This window comes from Colossoma macropomum, unplaced genomic scaffold (genome assembly GCF_904425465.1).
Source record: "Colossoma macropomum unplaced genomic scaffold, Colossoma_macropomum, whole genome shotgun sequence".
Lineage (NCBI taxonomy): Eukaryota > Metazoa > Chordata > Actinopteri > Characiformes > Serrasalmidae > Colossoma > Colossoma macropomum.
In genome coordinates this window covers 24,317,951-24,340,299 of record NW_023494810.1, presented here as the reverse complement: position 1 = coordinate 24,340,299, position 22,349 = coordinate 24,317,951, and the positions used below count along the sequence as shown (strand labels likewise).

The following is a 22,349-nucleotide window of genomic DNA, read 5'->3' as shown; positions in this document are numbered from 1 at the left end:
TGCTTCCAACTTTGTGGCAACAGTTTGGGAAAGGCCCTTTCCTCTTCTAGCATGACTCTGTCCATGTCCACAAAGTGAGCTCCATAAAGACGTGGTCTGATGTGTGAAGAGGAACTCCAGTGCCCGCACAGAGTCGTGACCCCAACCCTAGTGAACACTTTTGGGATGAATCAGAACTTCGACTGTGAGCCAGGCCTTCTTATCCAACATCAAGGCCTGATGCTACAAATGCTCTTTTGCCTGAATGGGCACAAAGTCCCACAGACACACTCCAAAATTTTGTGGAAAGCCTTTGCAGAAGAGTGGAGGCTGTTAGAGCTGCAATGGGGAGTGGAGTGGTGGGTGGATAAAGGGCAACTCCACATTAAAGCCCATGGATTTGGCATAGGATGTCCAACAACCTTATAGGTGTGATGATCAGATGTCCACATACTTTTGGCCATATAGTGTACAGTATCTAAACACATGTTCCTGCAAGATGTTAATGTTCTCATACTCACACATGCAGAAATATCTTCACATCTTACTTTTCCTTCAAGTTTATGAAATCTTAACACACTCTTGCCACACCGTTATACCTATAAGACTTAAATCTGAATTTTCTTATACTTTAAGTAGATTTCAGTACTGATATACTGTAGTTTGACTAATGTTTCACCAAGGCACTCTAACAGTGCACACTGTAGCTTCAGAAACCCGACTCAGAAACCCAGCCACAGTGTTACAGCTCCAGTGAGACTTGGCAACGCTTTCAGGCTCGACAGAAAAACCTCACTACTGGGCCGCTCTTTCCCTTTACTGTCTGTTCTTTCCTCTCCTCCCCACGCCAAAAGTCACCCCCGTTCCCTTTCTTCAGTATAAGCGTATTCCCCCCTGATCACCCGCGAGAGATCAGAGAGAGAGAGGAACTTTAATCGCACGCTCATCCACCAGGGAGCTTTTCCCTCGCCAACGAAACTCTTTGTTCAAACACAACGTTTCCCTGCCATCTGAACAAGATTACTGTTCGGCATACATACGCATGCATACCCGCACACATGCTCGAGCGCAGGCGAAAGCCGGAGAATGCGTCCGAAGGCGCCAGCTGGTTCCGGCTCCTCTGGGAGTCTTCAAAACAGCCACCAAAATCCTAAAGAGACAGAGTTATGAATCAGATCAACATGATATTATGTTTTTAAGCAAGCTGTACCACACTTATCAAACTTTCCCAAAGCTCTCTGATAGTCAAAGGGGCATTCCGGCCTAAATATGCTATTTATTATGTTTTGTAGTGGAGCAGTGCATCCAAATGCCTTTCGGTTTGACAGGAATTCTCTATTTTGTATCCTTCTTTTGTTCACTGTTCTCTCACTACAATACCCAATCATTAGGAAATCCCATCCCTCAGTGATAAAGAAATCCACTGATGCACCACTGATGTAGAGGCTAATAAATACATACTAAGATTTTTTGACATTACGTTAGCTGTCTAGCTTCCTTCTCCATTAACCAACTAGCGGAAAAAAATACACTTCAAAACAGCCCGTCATCAAAAATAACTTGTAAACAGCTGTAGTTTTACAGACATTTCTCCAACCTTGGAGTTGTATCATCTGAAGGGTTTTTTCCCCTAGTCTTTAAACCAGAAAATCTATTTTTTATGGAGAGCACTGCATTACCACCGTAGGAGATAAGTAGGTATGTTTATAATAGATGTGGCATGATTTTGGTTTCTGTGCCTTTAAGACTGATATGTGTAAATGACCTCTGCTGACTGCCCTGTATTGCACCTCATTCAAAAAAAAAAAACAGTCCAGTCTAAAGCTTATAGCTTCAGTGTGAATGGGAGGGGCTAAACTGCTGTAGGCTGAACAGGAGGATATATGAGAAGGTTTTGGTTTTTGTGACAAAAAACAATACATTCAAAACGAAAACTTAAACCTGAAATAATGTTTACATACAACATCAAACACTAATTTCACAACAGTGAGAAAACTTCACTTTTCCATGACACAGGCCCTTTAAAGCTTTTTCCATGACACAGGCCCTTTAAAGCTTTTTCCATGATACAGGCCTTTTAAAGCTTTTTCCATGATACGGGCCCTTTAAAGCTTTTTCCTTATAGTGTACATCCCAGTCCAGAAGCATTTAGGAACCTAGATTCTACTGTGCAACTCTTTACAAGTCTTTTACTTACCTACTAAATTATTATACAAACCCATTCATTATTTAATAAAAGTTAAATCTCGCTGCGTGAACTCTTTTTGGAAATGCTCTTTGTTTGGATTTTCACTGAAGCACTGGCAGATTTCCGCCTATTCAAGTTTGATGTATTTTGTCAGCAACTTATAATTATTTTAGCTTTTTCTCAGCTTTCATACCATGAATCAGCATCGGTTCTACATTGGAAAAGATTTTTGATTCGGGTTTGTGTAACCAACTTTTGCCTAGTGGGGTTTTTATATGTTGAAACCGTCTCCGTAATATTTCACATTGTAATAATGTTTAAAATATGCATAAAATACACACTCAAATCTATCTGCCAATGAGCCAGTGTTTGGCTCAGTCTGGACAGACCTGGTTTGTGAATTAAAATAAAAATATTAATTAAATGAATTGAATTCCTTGTGATATTTGCTATAAACAGTATTTAATCTATCAGACACTACTGTTTTTAATATACCATGACTTTTTTTATATTTAAAAAGATTTCCTTGATAAACAGGTACACCTTCTTCCTTGACATGGCAGATATATTGAACATATTTATGCATTTATCTGAAATAAATCTAAGCTGGCATTCTAGGCTTCATATAAGGTGCAAAGAAAGCACAGTTTTACAGTGTATGGCACCAACCTGGGAAATAATACTCTAGGTAAAAATACACACTATAGTTTGCTGTTGCATTTGATATCCTAGTAAGATGCACTTTTACTGGCAGCAGATCTGTCAGTTACTGGGTGTTTCATTCATGCTCTCTCACAACGTAGGCCTGTTCTTATACAGCTGAGATTACAGGCTGCTGTTAAAGTTTACTATTATTCAGCACAGACATTATTGAAATCGTTCTCTCTCTTCATTTATAATCATGTATAGCACAATCAAATGGATGACTTTAGAACTGAGATGCAGACCACTTCACACAGATTCTCACTCGTTTTAGACACAGGCCAGTGGGGCAGTTAGTTAGCCCTCAAAAACTCTGGTAAAAACAGGAAACTCACAGTATAGCCATGCATATTTTAGATATTTAGATATAAAAAAAAGAGCAAACCGTGCTCTCTAACAGGTGTTATAGCCTGTTCTGTTAGCTACATCCATGCCAGAAGCAGAACGTTACATAGAAACTAACCTACTATAGCTAACGCTGGCAGTCTGTTTGTTACCTCCTAAGCAAAACTGACAAAAAACATTTAGTTCACATTTAATCAATAAGTTGACATTTTTCTTCTGTCCTGTCCTCTTTTCTCTGCTATTGCTTTTATATAGGGTTGCCACCTCATCCCTGTAAAGTCCTTGGACACTTAATCAGTGGCTTGATTTGTTACTAACTTATTCAAATGGGTGCTTATCCTCATGATGCAGTCTAACGTAGATAGAGGTCAGTTCAGCTTCAGAAGATATCTCAGATATCGTGTTGAAGGGCTCCTAGTGCCTAAACATGTCACCAGCAGTGCACTTTTTACTGAGGGTAATCTGAATTAATCAAACCCATTCTTTGCATACAACTGGAGTGACTGGATAGTAAGAAGAAATACTAACATATGAAAATGCTTGGATTCCTGGACGTTTTGTGTGCAGAAATGGAATTCATTACTTTCCTGGACAGGTAACCAAAGACCTGGACAACCCAGGGAAAACTTGTACGGGTGGCAACCCTACTGTTATACAGCAGGGCAGTCATATTCACACAATATGATTACAGTAAACTAAAGTCAATCTTACAGTAAATACTTGGATCATCTATATTTCTTGCACTTAAATTTATTTTACAGCTGTGGTGTCCTACCTCTCAAGAAATTACTATACTGTTGCTAACATTCTTGAAGTTTGTGTATTTTTGATGGTCTTGTGCAGCCCTTAAAATCAGATTCATGAAAATGACTTGATCATGTTTTGCCAAACCCACTTGCTACCATCTCTTATGACTGTACAGTGCAGGGGTGGCCAACTCTGGTCCTGGAGGGCCAGATTCCTGCACAGTTTGGTCATTTCATAAACATGAAATTTACAAAGAAATGCATGACTATACTGCAAATTTCATTTTTAAAAGACACATTAGAGTTTTTTAAAGCTCAACCCAGCTTTTTGCAAAAACATGATAAGTACTGCCTCACTTAGTTATAGCTGAAACGTCAGTCTAACCTTTAGATCAGGCTGCCTGGTAGCATCCACGATACTTCTACCACCAGACTAAGAACTAAGCAGTGTAAAGGAAAATTACACATTGCATTATTACATTTGAAACAATTTCACCAGAAATTATATGGGTTTTACAAGATGTTCAGTGCAGACATACATTCTAGAGAACTGACAAAATATGCATGTAGATCAATTTAAAGTGAACAAATAATTCATTCATGAAACCATGTTTACACTGACTGATCCAGGGAAATTGTTTATCCAGGTCTTCTTGTCTAATAGGGAGGAGATTTTAGCTGAACACATTTAAGGAGATCCTGGCCATTTTTTCCATTTCTCCCGTTACATTGAAAAAAAGGACTTCAAAACGTCAGAGGTCACCCACGAGCGAGTCCTAAATGAATGGGGGTGAGTGGAGCAAAACGGCTAAAAACAAAAAAGTGAAAATAGTTTCTAACCATCTGTCCTGGACCTTCGTTTAATTTGAATGATTTTGCTCAGATGCTCCATATGAACCCATTCATTATGGAGTCGTGAGCGCCCTCTAGCGTCCGACAAACACAAAACACATCACTGAGTGGCAGTTCTCCTCCCTGCACATTCTCTGGGTTTAGCCTCCCCTTCAGATGAGCTACCGCTAAAGCTAACTCTGGAGATAGTCAGACAAACAAACAAACACAAATGTTTTAAACACAAATGTGAGCTCTGTACAGTCCTAACAGACGAGTTTAGAAAAGCTATTTAGCTAACTGAGCTCAACATTTTCTGTTTTTAGAACCTTTTGTTTTAATATGATGTTGAATTTATCTTTCTTAAAAACAACTTATTAAAACAATTTTTATCTGCAGCACTGCATTTGTTAGCTTAAGTTTAGCTTACCTTACAGCCAGTGTCTGTTAATGTTATTGCCACAGAGCTTTGAGTCTTGTCCTCCACAAAGTTCAGTCCAAAACGTTTCAGGAATGAAATAAAGACAACTCCAGCCTCCAAATGATCAGGATATCGTCTGTCAGGCATTATACGTTCCTCAGTAACACCTTTCCACCATTTCTTAACCTAATAACTCTGATCAATTCACTCTGAGCTGCAGGCTTGTTGTCCTTCGCCTGACTGAGGAAGGAACGTTAATAGATGATTGTGATTGGCTGAGAGGCGTGTCAATCATAATTGTGCAAAGAGCGCCGGTTGCGTGATAACTTCTTTCTCAAAAACAAATCTATTGGTGAGGCTGTGCTGTGTATGATAATAAATAATAATCAAAGTAGGTTTTAGAAACAACTGAGTTAAAAAAAAAAGAAAAATATGAATCTGAACCAGAGTAAAGTGGCAGAGGTGGGCGGGGCTTATCCTTGCGCTCAAATGACTATTAAGTCACTATTATATTCTAGGGGCTGTAGTTTTTTGTTAGAGGACAGTTTGAGAACTTGTATACAAACTACAAATAAAATTCAAATCCAAGGCAGAGATCAGATGAGATCATAGAAGACCACTATTACCACTAAGACATACTACTGTGCAGTCTTTTGTTTTGAAATAAAATCCGCATTTTCTGGGCCAGAGTCATCTGTCTTATGCCGCGTTGCTCTTCTGAAGGTTGTATATATCACGTGGTTAACTAGTAAATACCAGAGAACTTGTAGAGAGGAGAATTACCACTCTGTAATGTCTTCCGGGTTTCTCAAACACTAGAGGGCGCTCCTGAGCGAGTCCAAAACGAATGAGTCAAAATGGAGCAATTGAGCAAAATCATAGTTTAGAAATGCTTAAACTTTTTAATGTAAAAGAATATGTTAATTTCCTGAACAACTCCAGGAGCTTAAAACGGTTCCTCATGTATGTTCACAATGTCAGTGAGCACAAATAGCCAATGAGCTGCTCTGCTTGCCAACCAATCAGCACTCAGTAGCAGTAATGCTAGTGTCCTGCTGCCCAAAACCCATTTGCTGTTGAAAAAAGGAAACATACAGATGAGTTTTCTTTGCTCCTGTAGTGAAATACATCCTTCCACTTTCTAAAATTAAAGAAAAGTTCTGAGCAAGTGATTAGAAACTATTTTAACTTCTCGTTTTCAGCTGTTGAGCGCAATTTACTCCCATTCATTAAGCGTCAGAGTAATTGTTTGATCCTGGGTTGTCTCTTTAGTTTAGAGGATTTTAGTGCTTCATTTGAAATCCAGACCACATTCCACTCACTGGGCTTTTAGATTAGCGTTGCTACAATTAACAATAATAGTAAATCATACTTTATATCTGCTTCTTTGTCTTTGGTTTGTCAGTTTGAGTTTAACCACTCAGGTTGCAGATAATCAGCCAAAAATACGCTCGCGATCCATGAGCCAAAATCAAAGGTGATTTTTCGGCTCATTTGTCTGCTTTAACAGCAGCTCATGCTGCAGGAAAGATATGAAAGCCAGAGTCAAGTGTTAAAACAGGCAGATTTTGCAGAGAGTACAGCACCGATGTGCTGCTAGAAGAAGAGGAATTCTCTCATTTCATCATAAAACACAGTGAATTGGACCAGCGTTCACATAGAAGTGGATCGAGACACGTGGTTTTCGCCGGACCGGTTTAGCTATTTATTGCAGACCAGAGTACGAGTGAAGTATTCACACATGTCAAAACAAAGCAAACTAAAGAAAAAGTCTGATAGGTCCACACCAAACAAGGCAGGTGTGAAAGCACCCTGAGAACCTTCACCATCTCTGGCTATCTGTCTACACTGCGTGTCCACTGCTGCGTTGTCTCAAACTGATGACGTTTAATTAGCCCACAAATAAAAAGTGTGACATTTTTATTTGTACCTCTTTATTAATTTTTATGAGTTATAGTTTGATTTAAAAATTTTGATACATTTTTAATTGTTTCGTCAATCTTTTTTTCGTTTTTGTTTTTATGACTTACAGTGCCATTATCAGCCTACTACGCACCACTGCCTCCCTCTGCATACAGGCCCACGGACCACTAAAGGGTGCTTCACGGCCTGCTGGTGTTCTGTGGCCCACAGATTGAGAAACACTGCTTTAAGCCTTGTTTCAAGCATAATTCTTTAGTGGTTCTTTTACAGTGGCACCTTATTTTAACAGTGTAATGCAACACTCATAAAAATAGAAAAGATAAAACAAACACACAGCCAGAATTTGATTGCATGTATAGTAATATTATCTAAGCCTGATTAGATGAGCTTGCTAACTTCTTACAGAGAGCAGTAAAGACTGAAATGATGGTGTAGGCCTGCAGGAGTCATTACGTGGGTTGAGGGAAGAGCAGTATTTCTTAATGTCTTGTTGGTAAAAGGTTGGGTTTTTCATTGAGGCTTAGTGGAGTGTGGATGAGAGAAATCAAGGGATCTTTACAGAGCAGCATTGCTCTGACTACAAACAGCACTGACAAAACCTGACAGTTGTCAGGGAGCAAAAGAGATAAATGGAGAAAAGCATAACCACAGAATGCTGAATTATTTAGCGGTAAAGTCGCTGCTAAAGATCTGACTCCTTCCTTCTTCTTAAGGATTAACTGAACAGACAAATCATTGTAGTACCACTATTTTACAAGTTTCTATGGAAGTTGTGAATAATTCTTCACTCATACATTTTTTTGGCCAGGAAAGACTTTTTTGCGATTTCTCCTCTACTTCACCGTTTTTGGGTTTACTTCTAAAACATAAAGGAGTGGAGATGCATTGGTTATCTTTGGAACTGAATGTCCATGCGTTAAATGAATTTTATCTGTCTGGGCCGTCTTTATCTTTCTGCTATTCAAATTCTGCCACAGAAGCAAGTTTTGAAAATGGGCTTTTATGAGGGGAAAAAATGTGATTCGCAATGTATTAAGTGCTCCACGTAGTGATAAAACTGAAAGGGTCTTTTGAAGGTAATTTTGCCATGCGTAGCATATAACTAGATGTCAATTACCTCTCGATGACTGTTTTACAAAAAGAAAGTCTATCATTAAAAAAAAATTAAAGAAAAACCCCATTGTTTCCGAACACAGCACGTCATATGGCAGCTGTCAGCGACAAAGCATGACTGTTCCATCAAGGAAAGGATCAAAAAGGAAATCATGAGCTGCACTGCTCTACGATTCATTCATCATAGTTACAGAGCACAGCACAGATGCATCCAAGCTACATTGTTCCCACATAGAAAGTTCTAGTCAAACTGATTTTGAAGGGTTTTATAGACAGAAGTGTGAGGAGTGAGTCCGTAGAAGAACAACTTTGGTTTCCGTGAAGAACTTTTCAGTGAGAGTTTGATCTCCAGCAATGCCACATCCATACATGGCTGGGAGTCCAAGAGAGCATAATTGGCCTTTTATCTGGGTGGGTAGTATGACTCCCCCATGACTCAGCGAGATGCTACGCAACATGGGCACATTAGCTGACGTAACAGAATTGGCAGTTAGTGTTCTCCTCCAAGTGTGTTGAGTTGTCCAATGATGATGTATTAGCAGCAGGTTGAAAAGATGCAGTGGCTTCACGTGTCTCAGAGAAAGTCTATGCTAGTCCTCACGCTTCCAGCATGGCAGCATTGTAGGAGATCTAAATAGCATGTGGAATTGGCTATAATTAAATTAGATAAAAAATTTGGTAACAAAGAAGATGTTGGCGTGTAAAGAAATTTAAAGACCCTTCATTTAATTTAGAGATCCTACATCAATTAAATGTTGTTTTCTTTGAAACATATGTTCCAGCTAAGAACCATTTAGGAAGCTTTACTTTTAAGAGTACTTCTAACAAGTCTTTCAACCAGTTCATCCACTTAGGGAACCAAACGTGGTATAGCAGTGGGGAACCCTCAGGACCTTCTGTAAAGGCCTAATGATCAGGCTAGACAAGATCTGAAATTTTTAGTTTTTTTTTTATTTTATAAAACCATCATGTTTACATTTAGCCAAGCCAGCCACCCTTAAGATCCACACCCAGACCACTATTAGAATCCTGAAAACAAAAACTGCAGAGACTTGACAATTGGCAAGGTTATTTTTTTAGATGTTTGTAACTTATTTAATAATAGAAAAAAAACCTAAGTCTCTCATAGCCTGAGACCAAGATCCAGACTGAACTACGTTTTATGGCCTTCACTGCTTTTAAGACCAAGCTAGCAGTCTCTTTGGTGAATTTTATGATGCACTGTCTGAAGCTTTGTTCATGCAAGCTATGCAATTTTTTAAGTGCTGTCCATGGTGTTGCTCATTCAGCTGTTTGAGATGTATTACATTTTAGTTTGTAAGTTATTTAATAAAAGAAAAACCCCAAGGTCTGCTAGGGTCTGAGACCAAGATCCAGACTAAGACCAGATCTTAAGACCTTTGTTTGTTTTACAGCCCAAAGTCCTACATTTTTTTTGCACTTCATTTTTATGAAGTCGACTTGACATTTGTGATTGGTATGTTTTTTTTTTTTACCAAAAACAGTCATGATAAATTTCCAACCTCTCTTTACCCTTTTTAATTAAACCGTCTGTTTTTCATACTGTGCCTTTAAGAGGTATGCACATAAGCTATATACTGATTGGCTGCCTCATTCAGAAAGCGGTCAAGACTGAAACACTCCTTATAACTTCAGCATGAATGGGCAGGGCTAAACTGCTATAGCCTGAATAGGTGGTTAAATGTAAATGTGCTGTTTTCTGTGTCATCACAAAAATTCATGCAAAAGCATGCTGTTTTTGTAGCTTACTCGTCAGATGTGGGCTGTATGGACTGGGGAGTGATTGGTTATGTCTCCCAAGTTTTGGCCTTATCTTGAGACCAAGATCCAGATTAAGGACAGATTTTACAGCCTTCACTGGTTTTAAGACCAAGCAATCAGTAGCTTTGTTGAACATTACAGTTCATTCTGTATGTTCATGCAAAGTAAGCAACCTTTTAAGTGCTGTCCATGGTGCTGTTCATTCAGCTGTTAAGGATGCTGTGCTATGAATGCTTCTGCAATGGCCTATAAGATCATGAAACCCTGCAGCACAGCAGCACACTAGTACAGTCATTACAACTCCACACGCAGAAGACAGTCACTGCAAATTCAGCGTGAGCAAGGTTATTTAGCTGTTAAAGCCTCCATCAATTATGTATACACTACAGCACTGTTGTATTAGCAGATAATTGAATGTGTTTATTGCACTTACAAATTGTTTACTGGTGTAAGGCCTCACAGAACATGTTGGGCTGTGAGCGAATGTTCGTAAACAAATAAATAGCTACAGTGCGGGATGTGTGTGTTTGTGGGTATTTTATTTGGTGTTTATTTAGACGCTATTCCACATTGCAGCATTCTGCCTAATATAAAATTAATAAGCTCAAACTTTTTCCCTCGATAAATAACTGTGTTGCACTCAATCTGAACCTGCATTATTCTTCTTAGCTGCAAAAGCTCGAGCACAATGAGTGCTCTTTATCGCATGGGCAGCCTGTGAAGATTTCACATCTCCATGAGTTCCAATGAGCAATCAATTATTTACGTGTGCCCAAAGGTACTTAAGGCCAGAGTGTAACATAATGCTATGAGGAGAAATCCATTTATAGTACAGTACTTACCCTGTGAAAAGCATTCCAGTGGATGGGAATTGATAAGATTTCAGTCTGAATTAGATGTTGGAATTAGATGTCATTACAGCAGTGAATATGTTCCTAAATGATTCCATGAAAGAGTCATCAGCTCTGGGTCATATTCAGGAGCAATACTCATTCACTGCATTTTCAGACTAGTGCATTCATACTGATGGTGTTGAATATTCAAGCAGCACTGTGCTTTCAGTTAACAGAATTTAGTCAAATATACTCTATTGATATTTTACACTGATGACCCAAAACATTATGACCTAATATGCTGTTGGTCTTCCGCCTACTACCAAAACGACTCCAACCAACAAAGGCATGGACTCTACAAGACCTCTGATGGTGCCCTGTGGTATCTGGCACCAATATGTTAGCAGCAGATCCTGCAAGCTGCAAGATGGAGGCACTGCAGATCGGACTTGTTGTTTCAGCACATCCCACAGATGCTCAATCGAATTGAGGTCTTGATAATTCGGAGACTAGAGCATGTAACTCTTCATCATGATCCACAAACTATTCCTGAACAATGTGTGCAGTGTAACAGAGCAAATTATCCTGGAGAAAAAGGCCACTGCCATTGAAAAGTACTAAAGTACTGTACATCTTTACCTACCATGTTTAGGTCAGCAGCATGTGTCAAACTGACATCCCCATGAATGCCCGGACCCAGTGATTCCCAGCAGAACATCATGCTTTCTTCACCGGCTTGTCTTCTTCTCACAGTGCATCCTGGTGCCATCACTTTCCCAGGTAATCAGTGTCCACGTGATGTAAAAGAAAATGGGACTCTTTGGACCAGGCAACTTTCTTCCATTGCTCCAAGGTCCAGTTCCGACACTTGCGTGCCCACTGAGTCTTTGAACAGTGGACAGGGGGTCTGCAGCTACACAGCCCCATGCGCAGCAGGATGCAATTCACTGTGTGATGTGAAACATTCCTCCCATAATCATCATTAAAAATTTCTGTGACTTATGCTACAGTAGCCATTCTGTTGGTTTAAATGGGACAGGCTTTGCTGCCCTCGCACATCGATGAGCTTTGGACGTGTGGTCACCCTACTCAAACACACTCACTAAACCTGGCAATTAACAGTGGAGTTGAATCAGGTGTGTATGAGCTGTGAGATCACCAAACTGTGCTGGACACAAGCCTTCCAGGACCGGAGTTGTGCACCCCTGGTCTAATATATCCCAGACCTTGACATGCACTACTGGTACAAGACAATCAACGTTATTCAAGTCATCTGTGAGTGGTCATTATGTTTTGGCTCATCGGTCAGTGCTACTACACTATCTGCAGTTCTACTCGAAGGTTGAGGCCTACTGTATTACCGTGAGTTATCTGGACAGCACAGACAAGCAATTGGAAGCAAGAGTCGGTGAAATACTGACAAACCAGCTTATTACCTTGGGACACTGTAACATAATGATACCGATATTTCTGCAATGTGCAAGCATTAACGATCGGTGATGGTCAAAGATGTGTCTGATCTGAACTAAATTACATTTCATGGCTCCAGCCTGACCTGCCACCAGCCTGCCCTGCTTTCTCACTACACCAGCCACACTTAATGGGGTTTGGCGTTAGAACATTGGAGGCTGTGATTTGAGAAGTGATTTTAGAGAAAGAACACCATTGCCATCTGATGTTCACAACGTGCTACTACAACAAATGCATTCCTTTATTAATGACCAGGGTATGAAATATGTTGTTAAATATCTGTTTGATGTTTAAAGTGGCACATATAATATAGACACATGCAAACATAAACTAGTGGTCAAACGTTTGGACACATCTAACAAAATGTGTTTTCTATAATTATTAAGATATTTTTATCTGAAGTCTTGCTCTTAAATGCTGGAAATATGCTCCAAAGTACAAATATAACCTGATGCCAGATTTATTTCCAAAATATTTGAACTCCTTCACCAAGTGGTTGAGGTTGCCAACAAGTGCTTTTACAGCATACATAGCATATTCAGTATAAGAAACTTCTTCAAGACTGCTGGAAAAGCTTTCCACACACTGGAAATGGTTCTTTAAGGGTTCTTTAGTAAAGACAATGGTTTTATTTAAAATCATGAATTCTACACTCTTAAAAAGGATGGCTTTTCTTGGGCTCTTTAGTATAGGGAATGGGTCTATTGGGAACCATGAGGTCTATATAGAACTATTTAATGCTTAAATGCATCTCTGCATGGTGAAATCATTCTTCAGATTGATGGAGATTGTGTTTGGTCCTATACAGAGCCTTTTTGAAAATGGTTCTATATAGAACCAAAAGGGTTCTTCTATTGTTACTATGTCAAGGTTGTAACAAAGCAGAACCCTTTTTGGTGCTATATAGAACCATGCACAACACTTTCTCCATCAGTCTGAAGAACCAATTCACCATGCAAAGAACCGTTTCTATATATTTATTTATATGTAAATAGAACAATTCAATTGCTAAAGAACCCTTTGAGAACAATCTTTCTTAAGTATAAAGGAGGTTCCTCATGAAGCTGCTTGAAAGAGTGCCAAGAGCAGGATACAGATTAGATATGAAGTAATCCACTTGCAAAAGGAAGGACAACATCAAAGGAAAATACGTGAAAAAAAACAAGCATTTTCATATCTGGAGTTAAAAAATAATGATGAAAAATACAGAGAAAATGGGACTTCTAACAAAAATCGAGCTCCACTCTCGCTTCAGATCTGAAAAAATCCACAGGTGTTTCTGTCCATCCTTCCACTGTGAGAAGACAACTCAATGCTTTGAGTCTGAAAGGATGTGTACCTGCCAAGAAGTCCTTGCTGAGAAAAGAAAACAGACAAAGAAGAACATTAAACTAAAACACTGAAACTGTAAATATTCAAGACCTCGACGTCATTGAACATGTTTTTGCTTCCTTTGATTGAGAAAAAAACAGGTGAACAACTTCTAAGACTGAACTTTGGAGATGTGGAAGAATATCCCTGCAGATTTGGAAGACTGAAAGCAAGTCTCCTGAAACGAAGGTAAAGGCCGGACACATTAAATACTGAAAAATTTGAAATTATATTTAGTTGCTGAGGCTTCTGTGAAATTTTCTGCTAGTTCTTATTTATATAAACATACTGATGCTGGACATGAATAACTTGTACTTAATGGCACTTTTGCCTGGAATTTAAATAAATGAAAGGGTGGTCTCTGATTTTTGCACATGACAGTGTATTGCTTCACTTTTCATAATCCAAGAGTCTGAGTGCAAGTGCTACTTTTTTTTGACAAAACAAACAACAAGAGAGTGTTTTAGATGGTTTCTGTACAGTATCAGTTTGCAGGTACAAAGAGAGCACAAAATGCACACTTAACTGACTGTTTGTGTCAGGCTAATTTCTAACCATCCATCCATCTTCTGAGCCACTTATCCTTTAGGTGCTGGAGCCTATTCCAGTGTTCATCGGGGGGAAGGCAGGATACACCCTGGACAGGTTGCTAGTCCATTGCAGGGCAGGGCACTCACACCTAGCGGCATTTTAGCATGTCCAATTGGCCTGACTGCATGTCTTTGGACAGTGGGAGAAAAACAGAGCGGCTAATTTCCAATTCATCATTAATAAAAAAAATCTTCATTATCATTCCAATGTTTTTTAGTGGTAAACTGTACAAGGGTGCTTTGTGCAGTTTATGTTTTTTTCACGTTTTATCATACATGATTCAATAGGGCCCCCCTTTCTTTTTTGTGACTTACATACACAACAGCTGTTGCTCATAAAAGGTTATCTTATAGAGCCCATCATCAAACAAACACTTCGTCTTTCTCCCATAAACAGAAGAATTTGATTTAGTGTGTTAACATTGTTAAAGTTTCAAAATATATCATTCACTCTCCTGCCCTTATGGAAACTAAGCTGCAAATCCCTTTAAATAATTAACGCTTGTGTGGTTTTTGGGTCTGTGGGACCCATTTCCAATGTTTACCAAAAAAAAAAAAAATGATGCGTTTTATTATTATTTCAACCTCAGATTCCTTGGCCTTTGCTCATTTCAGTGAAGAACATATAAAATAACACATTTTCAGTGACTTCACACAGTACACCCCCCACACATTTATATTACACATGTGGTGTTGGGGTGAACCTGCGGGGAATAAAAGTGTGGAGCTGCTGTGTCCCTTCACTCTGTTCTCCTCCTACATGGCCTGCTGATATTGTGTTTGTGTCTGTTTGTGTATGTGTTTGTATATGTGTGTGTGTGAGGGTGACAACATGGACAGGCTGCTGACTGGCTGCAGCTGCTAAAGGAGAACCCTAATATGTTAAGTTTAACATATTGGAAAAAAAACTAAAATATAAAATATGCCATAACTTGTGCATTAACATGTGCAGATGTGTGTTCTATGTAGAGGATGTGTTCACTTATATTCACTTAGAAAATCAACAAAACATATTATTTGACCGGGGTGCTAAAACTTTTGCACACAACTAAGTGCTTGCATCTGTCCACATGTGACACTGTAGCATTACAAACTACAAGAGGTATGAATGGACACTGGGCATTAGCAGCTAAAAATATGCTAATATATGCATTTTCAGTAGCCCAACATCTCACTTTTCCAGGATTTCATGCTGGAAAACTCGGCAGTAATTTCCAGGTCTTCCAGGATGTGTGAAAACCCTGTTAAACTTATCAGCTAAGTGCTGAACCTCTACTGAGCTCAATTTGTAGAGCTAGATCAAGGAAAATGTGTAGAGCACAGGAGCAGCACTGGAACTAAGAAGCACTACTTTGTGCAAATGCTCTTCTTTATTAAATGCACCATGCAAGACTCAAATACGGAAGATTGCCATCAAGCTCACATTCACCCCCCACTTAATCTAAAATATCCGACACTCCTGGCAGGCTGATACACACCACTTCAGATTAAGAGAGTCATTCAGGGACTGCGCTATAAACAAATTAAAGGGTCTCTGAGAGCCTCCAGGGCCAATCATAATTCACATCACAGTGATGACACATTGGCAGAATGTTTCAGAACTTAGCATTGCTCATAGCTGAGAAGGTTTAGCAGGATTCCAAAATGTTATATAGACATTCCATAATGGAGTAAGAAGCAGCTTTAAGTCATAATATATCAACGGGTGTGGTAATTCAGCTACTCACTAGGCCATTTCTGAGTAGGCTTATCATATAAAAAGAGACAGTTTGGATTAGTTACTGCAGCAATCCATACTGACCAAATGCTCTAAAGCATTGTAGGAGAACTTTGACAACTGCTCTTAAAAGTATTACATCATCCACTTTGAAAAAATGTGTGTATATATATATATATATATATATATATATACATATACAAATATATATATCCTGTGTGTGGATGTGTGTATATATAATGTATAAATATAAATAATGTAATAAGATATTAAAAAATACTATTATAATTTCAGTTAAGACATTATATTACATTGCTAGGTAAGTTACTACATTATTGGGTTTTATTACAATTTTGACTAAGTAAGGTGCAAAGGTTTTTTTTTTACGTTTCTGGGTGATATTACATAATTGGGGAGACCACCAAAACTGTCACTGTCATAAACAGCACTTAAAGCTTTCATCTTTAAGCAACAGGACAAAATCAATCAATGTGAGAAGACAACTCAATGCTGTGGGTCTGAAAGGATGTGCAAAAAGCCTTCAGAAATAGACAGAAAAAGGAAATTTGGAAATCAGACAAAGAAGCTGCTGCACTCCATGGACTGAACACCCCAGAGTCCAGACCTCAACATCAATGAATGTGATTACGTGGATTGTAAAAAGAAGAAACTTTCTAAATCTGAACTTTGGAGGTGTGGAAACATATCCCTGCAGATTTCTTTGAAAAACTGAAAGCAAGTCTGCTGAAATAAAACAGAAGCTGTAATAAATGCAGAGAGGACACATTAAATACTGAAAGAAATGATATAATATTTAGTTGTTGAAGCTTCTCTGTAATGCGTTCTGTTAAAATATGTTTTCTGCTTTTTTCTTATGCTGAAAAATGAATAACATAATGGTTATTTTGATTTATTAAATTAAATGAAGGGTAGTCTCTGACTTTTGCACAATGCTGTACACAATTAGTCTTTGAGACATTACATAGTATTTATATGTATGGTACATGAGTCAAAAATAAGAAAAAGCATACTAAACAGTTAGCTTAAAAGCTTAGTTTAGCCAGCTCACTAGCCATTTTGCCATTTGAGTCTTTATCAAATTCATTTCTTTGCCATCATAAAAAAAACCTTGTACCTTAATTATATCCATATAATATCTCTAAGTTGGTATCATAGTCGATATAGGCCGATCTCACGATCCCTCTTCCCATCACTCATGAACAAGACCTCCAGATACTTAAACTCCTCCACCTGGGGCAGGTCCTTTCCCCTTACCTGGAGTGGGAATGCCATCCTTTTCCAGGCTAGTTTTAGAAAGGTTTTGAAAAAATCTTTGGCCTAAAACATTTTTAAAATATATTTGCAGGGCTGCAAGGCACATGTAGGTCGTTGTAAGGCAAAACAGAACCCCAAGAAATTTAAACTCAGATGACATGTGAAGGCTGAAGGTTAAATAAAATGGCAACATTTGCATTTCAGACATGCAACGTCTGGGTCCTATCACCACTATTATAAAGAAATCCGAGTCTTTATGGTTTTCTACATTTTGCACTAAAACACTTTGTATACGTTTCAAAGATTTCCACTTCACATATATAAGGTTTTGTTAAAACAGTGTCAATTTACTGCTGTACATTCCAACAAACCCAGCCAAAAGCTCCTTCACTTGTTTATACAGATCTCCTCCTCATAAAGGATCTATTCCTGTCTGGAATCAGAAGTCCATTAGGAGAACCCAAAGCGGAGCTGCCTCCAGACCCACAGTATGACGCCCCATCCACCCTGTAGGAGACAGAGTTGTAGAAGACTGGGTTTGAATGGCATCCACGGTCTACTGATTCTGACATTGTAAGACTGAAGCCATCACAGGCATCCAGTCCACACGAAATCCAGGGACAAAAACAGCACGAGCAAAGTCCAGGATGTGAAAGAGAACTGCTTCTCCTCTTGGGGCCCATACTTTCCCCACATGTAGAAGAGATGAGGTTGGTACAGCTGTTGCCTCCAGCCATGGGCAGAGAGAAGGTGCTGTGGCTGCTGTGTCCATTCTCTACTGTAGACACGGTGGACGCCATACAGGATCTTCTGTGAGGCTCCTCTTGGGTCATTCTCTCATTCCCGTCTTCTCCCTCTGAACTTACAGTGAGGAACCGCAACACCACAAGATTAAGGAATGCCCCGATCACACTCAACCCAACAAGGATGTACGTGAAGGTGAAGGCCACGTATGGAAACTTCTTCTCCAGGTCTTCCTTCTTCTGCAAAGCAACAAAGTCTCCAAACCCAATAGTGGTGAGGGTGATGAAGCAGTAGTAGCAGGCATGGAAGAAGCTCCAGCCCTCAAAATGAGAAAAGGCGGCAGCCCCTATACAAAGTGTACTCAAGCAGAACAGAAAGCCAACAGAAACCATGTTTCCCATGGACACACCCGTCCTGGCCAGACCTATGCACCTGACGCTTCTGTGCATCAGGTAGCGTACAAATGTGTTCATGCGCTCTCCAATGCTCTGGAACATGACAAGCGTTAGAGGAATGCCCAGCACAGCATAGAACATGCAGAAGACTTTACCAGCATCCGTTCGAGGTGATGAATGGCCATAACCTGTCGTAACATGCAAAAGCACAAAGCGTTACAAGCATGCATTCAACATTACAACAGAAATGCAATGTATTTAATTAAACTAACTTGTTTTAGTTGAAGTCCCATTGGTCATTTTACTAAAGTAGTAACAATTTCAATGGAAAGTCCTGAAAAATGTTCAAAACTGTGAATCAAAATGTAAAACAATCACTCATACATTCCTCTGTTTCTTCCGAGGGTCTCTGATAGGGCTGAGTGATTTGGGGAAAATATCAAATTATATTTTTTTTCTGACCAACATTGTGACTACTATTTAAATTGCAATTCATACCTATAAATTAAGGTGTAGGCTAGTGTTTTGGCCAAAAAGACGCATCCACTTTTTGTAGCTTGAGGCTTGAATGCTGAATGTAGCGCATGAGTGTTTGGTTGCTTCTGATTCTACATTTCTACATTATTAGAATAAATTTTCTGATTTAAGAAATTGGAGTTTGCTGTTTACATGACCATTTGAATAATCAAATCACTGTAGAAATCCTATTATGATTGGATTATTAAGTGCACGTAAACACACTGACTAGCATAACAAATCATAATGGGATTTCTGCAGTTGTCTAATTATTCAAATGGTCATGTAAACAGCATGTGTGAAAACAGACTGCAGTACCAGAAATAAGCAAGTAGTGTTTAAAATAGCGCTCGTGAGATGGCAGCAAAACACATTTGGAGTGATGCTGAAACCAAATACATGATTGATGAAATGAAGGATTTAAATTTTCTTGATCTTCTAGATATGTTCATATTTTCAGGTACAGTGGCGCAAAGTTTTTGGAAAAAAAAATGAAGTTTGAATTTTACATTACGTTTACGTCACGTCTTCTTCTGTGAGTTTATTGGCCGGTTACAAAGCAGAAATTGGACTCATGTAGACCCGGAGTTTTCACATTATCTGATTACTCAAGTGCACGTAAACACGTTGATCTGCAGATTATTGAGGATGTAAACAGGACTGTAAACATGTGGATGCATCCTATCAGAGCAAAGTGGGCGGGGAGGGGGAGGGGCCTATGCTATACATGCACCCAAGCTCAGACGACTAGGTTTTTTGAAGTCAACTATAAATACTTTTTTGAAGTCAACTATAAATACTAGGTGTTGCAATTTTTGTGGCATTTTTAGAAGTTTCTGTTAGAAGGAATGGCACCAGAGCCATCAAAGAAGATGCTTAGGCTCAGCCCACTGTCACCTAAACATTATGATATTCCAGAGTAGAATAAATATGTCATCAAATATTAACTTGAAATATCAGTCCAAACAAAACATCTGATGTATCAAATATATCAATTATTTTTGTAACATTTTTTGTTAAAAAAACACATAACACATAAAATACTAAAAATCTTGCCCTGAAAACATGCTTATCATTACATTGTGTAATTATTACCTATAGGATCTAACTTTCTTCAGTAGTCCCCAAGTACTATCCCTAGCCATAAGCACTAACTGTGTATTTCATTTTTATTTTAATCTTATTTTTATTTTTTTTTCCACCCAGTCACTGCTGGGATAGGCTCCAGCACCCTCCCCCCTCCACCACGACCCAGAAGGATAAGAGGTTTGGAAAATGTGTGTGTGTGTGTGTGTTTGTGTGTGTGTGTGTGTGTGTGTGTGTGTGTGTGTGTGTTTGTGTGTATTTTTAATTGAATTGAATACCAAATGAAAAGGACAGACCTTGGCATTCCGGTCAAACCCAACCTAAAATCTACATGAGCTAGTTTATGAAACAGCGACATCTAGTGTCAAAAAAGTGCTTTGCACCCAACAATGTTCTCAAGAAGAGGGCAAGAAGTGCTTGACGTTTACATGTGCTTTATTAGACAGGAAGAAAACTGATTGTAAAGTTCATTATGGTCCCTGAATGAGGAGAATGTCAGAATTGGAACAGCTGCAGATGGTTTAAAGTATGATTTTTTTTACTTTTTGCATAACTCAGTGCAGTCATTCAGATTGGTTCATATGGAAGCATATCAGTATCAAAATTAAAGTGAATATGTAATATGTAAAATGGTAATGTATTTGTATGTCTGCATTTAAATTTCCCACTCACATATGCAATGTTGAGCTCAAAATGAAAATTCTAATATACTAATATTGGTTGGGAAGTCTGAGAAAGGCATTTTGACACTGAATGAGTGCAGCAGGTGAGAACATGTAAGTGCAAAGAGCAGAAGCACTGTTTCCCATTTACACTTGAATTCTGCCCTATTTGTAGCTTGGTATTCTCTTTGATAATGCAATTTAAATGCAGCACTAGAGAGTGAAAATGCATATAAGATTAGTTATATTTTAATTAGCAATTTGACACAATTATTGCATAATCACATTAAGCATAAATAAATTCCTGGAAATACATTTTAATTTAAATAAAGCTACTCATATAGCATCCACCTATATGTGTAAATGAAATGTCAATACTGGTTTACCAAATGGCCAAATTACCAAATTAAAATTGAATCTGAATTTTCATTTTGAGCTCAACATTGAGCATGAAATCTAAAGGCAAACATACAAATACATGGCCATTTCATATATTACATTTTCACTTTAATTTTGATGCTGATATGCTTCCACAGGTTTGCTGTGAAATAGTTCATTAGTGGTGAAACTTAACCGACTCAGGTTTCTTTACAGTGGTGGTGACAGGAACCAGAAGTTCTAATGTCTACAACACAAATATAGCCATTTTATTTACTATCCAAAACCACCAGTGAACCTACACATCTTCTGAGTTTCTATATGTAATGCTGATGATGGTAAAATAAGGTTAAATCTAAAATAAAAAGTTTGTATGGGCACTATTTTGCCTTTATAACAACCTTCATGTATCCTTCCACCACGAATGGATTAAAATAAACTGATTAAAATACATTTCAGACCAAAACTTTAAAACAAAACTACCCTAAAACAATGTCTCAGACAGTGTACTCATAACTACTTCATGTACTAACTTACTGTGAAGGAGCTTTTAAAAGCATTAAATTCCTCAGACGTCTGGTTCCATTCACCACCGCTGTGAACAATTCTGTCTCAGTAAGTTTCTCTAGAACGAAGCACTTCATAACAAACTATAAATTACGCAGAAATTTTGGAAAATCTGTGGAGTTTCCCTTTTAACTGTAAAGTATGAGAGATGGAGAAACTGAAAAACTGCAGGAACTAAACAAAACGCTCACCTATGGTAGTGATGACGGTGACGGCGAAGTAAAATGACCCAGCGAATGTCCACTGGCGGCCGGCTCGGTGAGGTTTGGCCATGAGCAGCAGCTTCTCGAGTCTGTAATACTCCGCGTCCGTGAAGCCGTACTTCTCCTTCATCTCGGCGGTTCTCCGCTCCAGCTCGCGCCTCCCGGATCTCTCGCTCTCCGCCTCGAGCGCCTCGAACACGGCGGCTCCTGCCAGCAGGTACACGAGCACGCAGAGCACGAGGACGAGCGCGCGGACACTCGGCGCCTTCATCCTCCCGCGACGGACACGTGAGGGCAGCTTCTCCCAGCACCTACCCGCTTTTTATGGCACATGAGCGGCTGTTAAGCTCCTTTAGCGAGATGAAGCAGCTCGCTGGCTTCGTTCATGAGCCGCTAAGTTCCTGGTTCTGCTTTTCTTCTCAGGAACGAACTTCACTGTTTTTCTCAGAGCCATGCTCGGCAGCTGCTGGGCGGATCGATACTGTAATACTGATCCTTCCGATCATGACGTT

At 39.0% G+C, this 22,349-nt stretch overlaps 1 protein-coding gene across 1 annotated transcript; it reads right to left on the bottom strand.

Moving 5' to 3' along the window:
• Positions 1 to 17,533: 17,533 nt before the first annotated feature.
• LOC118799715 (potassium channel subfamily K member 15-like) lies at positions 17,534 to 22,117 on the bottom strand. Its single transcript, XM_036559717.1, has 2 exons — positions 21,826 to 22,117; positions 17,534 to 18,613 (listed from the first exon to the last, which is right to left on the bottom strand). The coding sequence occupies exons 1-2, from the start codon at positions 22,106 to 22,108 to the stop codon at positions 17,682 to 17,684; spliced, it is 1,215 nt and encodes a 404-aa protein (XP_036415610.1). The 5' UTR covers positions 22,109 to 22,117; the 3' UTR covers positions 17,534 to 17,681.
• Positions 22,118 to 22,349: the final 232 nt, after the last annotated feature.

Excerpts from the sequence above, each read along its gene's own strand:
- LOC118799715 (XM_036559717.1), bottom strand. The coding sequence starts at position 22,108 with ATGAAGGCGCCGAGTGTCCGCGCGCTCGTCCTCGTGCTCTGCGTGCTC. Across the intron at positions 18,614-21,825 it reads CACCGTCATCACTACCATAG|GTTATGGCCATTCATCACCT; the intron begins GTGAGCGTTTTG and ends ATGTTACGACAG.